Raw genomic sequence first — 7766 nt, 5'->3', positions numbered from 1 at the left:
AAAATACTGAATTAATTATAATATATATATATAAATAATGGATCTTATAAAGATAGAAGAAACACAATGAACCGAAATGGTTACAATGAAAATTTTTCAATAAAGTTTTGCATGACTTCGTCTGAAATCAACGACAAAGTTTATTTCAGAAGTTTCACTAAGAAATTTCATATTATTAGAGGATTATTTCTCTTTCTCCGATGCACAACTTTCGTCAAATGCCATCATTGGCTGCTCAACCGTGCTGAAATTCGTTTTCTTTTCTTTTTGTCATTACTAAAAGTTTTACTGTCATCCTTCCTATAATTTGCGTTGTTAATCCTATTCAACTCCTCCCAAAAACCATAATGACTAGGAAACTATCAATAAATCTTCTTATAACTGTAATCAATCGACGCAATCGTTTATGAACTTGCTTAGACGAAAGTTATATTTTCGTTGAGAAAGTCATTAACATGAACAACAGTAAATTATATTCGTGGCACGTGTCATTAAAACGCGAGTCACGTGGAAAACAGATATAAACAGTTACGAATTGCAGTAACTTATTTTTTAAGTATACTCACATTTTTATTGTTGCAATATTTTGCACGTGTTCGTTGTTCTTTGTTATGTCTTTATAGAATATTAATTAAAACTTTGATAATTACTTATATTGAAGTTTGCATAATAAGTGAGATCTATGAAAAATCAAAATTCATTTTAAAAAATAGATTTTTAAAACTGGATAAGTGGAATAGATATAATTTTTTGTATTTTTTATTCATCAAAATAAGATACTCAAAATTCCTTCCAAAAAATCTATTAATCATCATTTTTCTATTCTAATAATTTCATTTTTAATATCTATAATATCTATTATTTGTATAACATATTGTTTTTATTTTTTATTAATTTTAAATAAATTAAATGATTAAATTAATATAAATAATGTATAATGCAAAAACAATCTATGATGTAATCTGTAAATGAAATTATTAGAATGGAATATTAGAATGGATAATGATTATTGAAATTTTAAATAGATTTATGTTTATGGAAGGAGAATCTTCATTTTTAACATCTTCTATAACCGATAAGAATAAAAAAAAAAATAAAAAATGCATGAAAAATAATTGAAAAAAAAAAATAATCTTGATAAAAGAAATTTAGAAGAGATATTTTAGTTATATACAAAGAAAAAAAAAATATCTATTTTTAAAAATAAATTAAAAACGAATAGATAAAATTTGTAATATATTATCAAAATTATTTGATTTTTTCTTGGAATACTCTGTTTTATATGTATATAATTTGAAATTTTATTATTTTAATTATATATTGTAATATTTGTATTTTCTATATTAATTGTATATTTAAATATATTTTAGTTTCATAAAAATTCACAATTTAGTCATAATTATTTTCATCGTGATATATGCATAATTTTGAAAATTTGTTTTTTTTAAATACATAATAATGAAAACATTTATATTTTTGTTACATATTTACATTATATATTACATTATTTACATTATATTATCTGAAAATAAAATTGATTTAAACAAATTCTTTTTTCAGAATAAAATTTCTTGAATTATATCAAATATATTTGAATTTTATGAAATTTAAATTTATGGTTTTTGATTGAAAGTTTAAAATTTGATTGAAGTTCTCTTCTAATAATTTGATCTTCTTTTTTATTGGTCATCGTTATAAAATTATCTTTCATTATAAAATTTAAATGAAAAATATATCCTCATTAAAATAATTTCATTATAATATCTTACTAAATCCTTGTATATTATTTATGTTTTGAAATTAATTTAATTCAAGATAAAATACAAAAAGAGCAACAAATTTTGGGAAAAAAGATTCGTTTTCTAAAAACTATAATGTTTTTTAATGTTATATATAAAATAAATGTTTTATATATATATATATATATATATATATATATAAATTATTGATAGAAATATTATTTGAATAAGTAAAAATAAAATTTCAATTACAGAAATGCGTTGTCTATGTATACAGGAAATACTCACGGTCATTTTTCTGCGTTTTAAGATAAGCATATTCTATATAAGTTAAGTCTAATTTTTTCCAAGTTATACAATGGATACTGCATACATAATTATTATTTCATAATTATATTATATAATTATATTATTTCATAATCATGAATAATATAATATTATTAAAAAGTTGAAGTAATAAATAATATCTTTATTATTACTGATATTAAAAAAAAATAGTGATTTATTTATTAATAAATAATGTCGTTTTTCAAGAATAAATAAAATTCTAATAAAAAACTTTAAAAAATAAAATAATAAATAATGAAACAATTAGTTAATTCAAAGAATAATATCGCATGAAAAATATTTTGAAATCTTTATAAAATATTGCTAATGTTTTCTATATATAAATAATAATAGTTAGTGCCATGTCACTAAGTTTTATCCTTACAAAGTGAGAAACACTTTCTCTGATAGAAACAAGTGAAAGGGGAAGAAAGAAATGAAAAGTGAAAAGAAGTGGGGAAAAATAAAATGAAAATAGAAGGGAAAGTGATATAACAGTTCAAAGAGTCGAAATCTAACGGTATTATTTAGAAACGAAATAACTATATCCGATCGGTAATCTAGTTATTTGATTAAAATTTAAATTATAGATAAGATATATATGTAGTAATATTTTATAAAAGAATAATTACAATTATAAATTCAAAAGTTATTATATTATTTTTATTGCTATATTTATGATTTATAATTAAATAATTATAATACTTATTTAGAATAATATATTCTCTATATACATTATTTATATTCTCTATATACATTATATATATATTTATATATATATATACATTATTTATATATTTGATGTAGACTTCCATAAGAATTTGTAAATATTTTATTATTATTAATTTTATAATATATTATAATATATTATTAATATATTATTAATATATTATTAATTTTATATTGGATTTTTCCTTGATATTTCCGTGTTCTTTTTTCTTTTATATATATATATAGATATATTTTTTTCTTTAAATTGAAACGAAGTTTTAAAGTATTATCGTATCAAACACGTGAGAAATATTGAGGAACTTTTCTTTTCCTTAATTATTAAAATTAATTAATAATGGATATAATAATAGATACAAAAGGTGATGAAGATTTGATAAAGAAAGATTGTTTGATAGAAAATGATGATGATTTAGATTTTGAAAATCATGGTAATTAAGTTTGTTTCATTATAATACTTATAGAGGTTAAAAATGTATGACAATATATATATTAATTTTTTATATATATTTACAGATACGCAGACATCCAAATTTTTTGACATAGAAGAAGATTTAATTAAAAATGAAGTTACAACAAAAAAGATAGTTCGTAATGTAACTAAAGATATCGATCTCGACGAATTTGAGAAAGATATGGGTTGGTCAAATGAAAGAAAGAAAAATAATCTAATATCTAGTCAAGATGTAATTCATTTGACTCAAGAATTGACAGCAGTAGATAAGATACTTAAAAAAAGTATTATTCAATCTGGTTTTGAAAAGTTAGAAGCTGTACCTTGTGAGCTTAGTACAAAATTGTTAAAAGCTAAAAGACGTAAGGAACGTAGTAAAACTAAGGGTAAAGATTGGTTTAATATGGGTGCTCCTGAATTAACACCAGAAGTTAAACATGATCTTCAAGTTATAAGAATGAGATCAGTATTAGATCCTAAACGATTTTACAAAAAGAATGATCTTAAAACATTACCACGATACTTCCAAATTGGTAAAGTTATTGATTCACATTTGGATTATTATTCTGGACGTCTTACTAAGAAAGAACGTAAGAAAACAATTGTGGATGAACTTATGACTGATGCTCAATTCTCTAAATATAATAAACGTAAATATAAGGAGATCATTGATGAGAAAAGAAGATTGCATTATAAAGCTCATAAACATGCAAAGAAACTTAAGGGGAAAAAGAAATAATATATGTAATTAACATATATATATTTTAAATCAATCAACATTTCAAATATTTGTAATTATTTCATTAAATGTATTTTAAATTTGTATTTTAAATAATTACAAAAATATAAAATATATATATATGTAGTTTTAACATATATATATTTAACATAGTTTTAAACAAGTTTAATATAATCCTCCTGTAACATCTATGGATGCACCATTAATATAAGAACTCTTGGAAGATGCTAAAAAACTGATAACTTCTGCCACTTCTTCTGGTTTTCCCATTCTATGAAGGGGAATTCTTTTTATAAATAATTGCTTTATATTCTCAGGTATAGTTTTTGTCATAGGAGTTTCTATAAAACCTGGTAGCACAGTATTAACACGAATTCCAAATCTATAATATGATTGATAATATTATAAATTTATAATTATTGAATAAAATATTATATAAATATTATTTTGTTCTTACTGTCCAAATTCAAGAGAAGCAGTTTTTGTAAGTGCTATTACTCCAGCTTTTGATGCAGCATAATTGGCTTGTCCCATGTTTCCTATTTTTCCAATAATAGAACTTATATTAACAATTGAACCACCTTTATTTACATTAGCATTAATCATTTCTTTTACTGCTGTTTGGATTATAAAAAAAGTTCCTTTTAAATTCACATTAAGTACTTTATCAAAATCTTCATTAGTAAGTTTCAAAATAAATTGATCACTTGTAATGCCAGCAGAATTAACTATAATAGTAGGTGGAGTTGAATATTTATTTATTACATTTTTAAATGCTTCTTTAATACTTTGTTCATTTAAGACTTCTACATTTAATGCTAAATGTCTGCTATCTAAAAATTATTATATATATTTTATTATATTACTATTATTTATATTAATATATATTAGTACATAATAAAAAAATATTTTGTACTCAAACCATTTAAAGATCTAATAGTTTCTTCAGCATTTTTTAAGTTTATATCGGTAGCAATAACACTAGCCCCTTGTTTTGCCAAAATATGGCATACTTTTCTACCTATACCGCTTCCAGCACCTATAATTATAATAGATCTAATAAAAAATATTTGTCATAAATATAAATTTTCTTTAATTTTTTTTTCTATAAATACCTGTTACAAAAGCTATTTTTCCAGCTACCATTTTTTTTATTTTTGAAAATGATTAGTATAATATACAATAGATAAATTATAAAGCACTAATAATTTGATCTTACTTATATAACATAAAGAAACTAAATTTCATTTCATCAGATTATTTTTTTTTTATAGTTTTTTGTCTTCTGATAATACATAACATAAAAACAAATAGTAGAGGAACAGGAAATATAGAATAAAAATTGAAAAATCATCTTTAAAATATCTTAAATAAAACATGAAAAACAAATAGTGGGAGACGGACAGAGATAAGATAAAAATTAACTATTAACATCATCTTTGAATATTTTTTTTAAATATATTCTATATATTATGTATATATAATATATTTAAATAAAAATAAATATATATATATTTATAATGTAACATATATATAAATTGAAATAGAATCTATTAAGATTTTTAATTATTAAGTTAAATAAAGAAAATAAAATACTTCAGATATCAAAACTCTTCTTAATGTATAATTTTATAGAACTAGATAATTTTATAGAAATAGATAAAGAGAGAAAATAGTGAGACAAAGACAGAGATAGGATAAAAATGTGAAAATCAGCGCCATCTCTAGAGTGCCGCAAATGAAACTCAAAAAAGAAAAGGATAGCAAATAATAAGACAAAGATAGAGATATAAGAATTAACCTTTGGCGCCATCTCTTAAAGATACAAGGAAACTATTTCATTAAATATTAAAAATATCTTTCTACAAATGCTAAGAGATGTCGCTAAAGTTTAATTCTAGAATAAAAAAGGATAGCAAATAATAAGACAAGGATAGAGATATAAGAATTAATCTTTGGCGCCATCTCTTAAAGACTCAAGGAAACTATTTCTTTAAATATTAAAAATATTTTTCTAGAAATGCTAAGAGATGTCGCTAAAGGTTAATTCTAGAATAAAAAAGGATAGCAAATAATAAGACAAGGATAGAGATATAAGAATTAACCTTTGGCGCCATCTCTTAAAGACTTAAGGAAACTATTTCTTTAAATATTAAAAATATCTTCTTACAAATGCTAAGAGATGGCGCCAAAGGTTAATTCTTATCTATATCTATCCTTCTCTTGTTATTTGCTGTCCTTTTTATTTTAGAATTAATCTGTAGCGCCATCTCTTAACATTTGTTAGAAAGATATTTTTAATATTTAAAGAAAGTGTTTCATCATATCTTTAAGAGATGGCGCCAAAAGTTAATTCTTACCTATCTCTATCCTTGTCTTATTATTTGCTGTCCTTTTTCTTCGAGAATTAACCTTTAGCGCCATCTCTTAGCATTTGTAGAAAGATATTTTTAATATTTAAAGAAATAGTTTCCTTGTATCTTTAGAAGATGGCGCCAAAGGTTAATTCTTATATCTCTATCCTTGTCTTATTATTTTCTATCCTTTTTTTTTGTGTTTCATTTGCGGCACTCTAGAGATGGCGCTGATTTCCACATATTTATCCTATCTCTGCTTTGTCTCTTTATCTATTTTCTCTCTTTATCTATCTGTGTTTTACAAAATTATATATCTAAAAGATTCAATATTTGAAATACTTTATAATTTTTGGCGCTAATTGTTAATTTTTATTTTATTTATCTGAAAAAGTATTGAAGAAATGTTTTTAATATTCAAAAGATAACTAAAGATTAATTTTCTATCTTATCTTTCATTATTTATTATGTTTTTTTATATTTCATTTATACTCTAGAGATGGCGTTAATTCTCCAATTTTTATACTTTCTCTTTCTATTATTATTTTCTTTCCTTATCTATATTTGCTTTGCAAAATTTTTATTTAAAAGACTATTCCGATATTTGATTTATTTTTATCTTTTTTTATTAATTTATTAATTAAAAATTTAAATAGATAGAAAATTTTAATAAAATATAGTGTGATCTAATTTTTATATATACAAATAAAATATTTTATATATTTTAATGTATGGATTTTATATATTTTTTATATGTTTTAATAGGTAGATATTCTAATAGAAATTTGTCAATTTCATGACAAATATGAAATTAGTTTTTTAATGTTAATCACTTCTTATTTTAAATAATAATATAATAAAAATAAAAATAAGAAACGCTTTTCATATAATTTTAATAATAAAATTTTTTTATTTTTTATCAGATTTTTAATCATAAGATGTATGAATTTAATATATATAATTCATGGAAAGAACAACTAAATAAATTATTTTTGAAATTTACTTTTATTATGATTTGAATATAATTTCTGTATTTACCGTTCTCTACCGTTTTCTAAACGGAACATTTCAAATAGTCTAATTTTTTGCACGCTCGGTATTTCAGGACGTTGAATATATAGTTATATTTCATTTGTGACAAGCTAATAAAGCGTACATGACGTCACCAATGGCCAAGAAGCTCTCCTGATTGGACGGATTGTCAATAGAATCATAATAGCAACGAAAATTATTTATAAACTATCATAATTTTATTTATTTATAATCTTTAATCTTATGAATTTCTAATATTAAAATTTAATTTTCGTAATCTATATATCAAATACTATTAGAAAATATAAAAAGAATGTAAAAAAAAAATTCAGTAAGGTAAAGTTTAATTTATAAAAGAATAAATAGAAGATTATTATTTTTTATTATTTTTA

General features: G+C 21.4%; 2 protein-coding genes across 2 annotated transcripts; one reads left to right on the top strand and one right to left on the bottom strand.

The window, feature by feature from the left end:
* The first annotated feature begins 3040 nt into the window (after positions 1-3040).
* Positions 3041-4052, top strand: LOC412294 (deoxynucleotidyltransferase terminal-interacting protein 2). Its single transcript, XM_395755.7, has 2 exons — positions 3041-3226; positions 3312-4052. Exons 1-2 carry the CDS (start codon positions 3133-3135, stop codon positions 3986-3988), a joined length of 771 nt encoding a protein of 256 aa, XP_395755.2. The 5' UTR covers positions 3041-3132; the 3' UTR covers positions 3989-4052.
* A 78-nt stretch (positions 4053-4130) lies between these two features.
* Positions 4131-5311, bottom strand: LOC552493 (estradiol 17-beta-dehydrogenase 8). The gene is made up of 4 exons (XM_006558418.3): positions 5104-5311; positions 4911-5027; positions 4446-4821; positions 4131-4370 (listed from the first exon to the last, which is right to left on the bottom strand). The coding sequence occupies exons 1-4, from the start codon at positions 5132-5134 to the stop codon at positions 4154-4156; spliced, it is 741 nt and encodes a 246-aa protein (XP_006558481.1). The 5' UTR covers positions 5135-5311; the 3' UTR covers positions 4131-4153.
* Positions 5312-7766: the final 2455 nt, after the last annotated feature.

This window comes from Apis mellifera, linkage group LG3, assembly GCF_003254395.2.
Source record: "Apis mellifera strain DH4 linkage group LG3, Amel_HAv3.1, whole genome shotgun sequence".
Classification (NCBI taxonomy): domain Eukaryota; kingdom Metazoa; phylum Arthropoda; class Insecta; order Hymenoptera; family Apidae; genus Apis; species Apis mellifera.
Note: the sequence above shows the minus strand (reverse complement) of the source record. Positions and strands in the feature narration are given on the sequence as shown.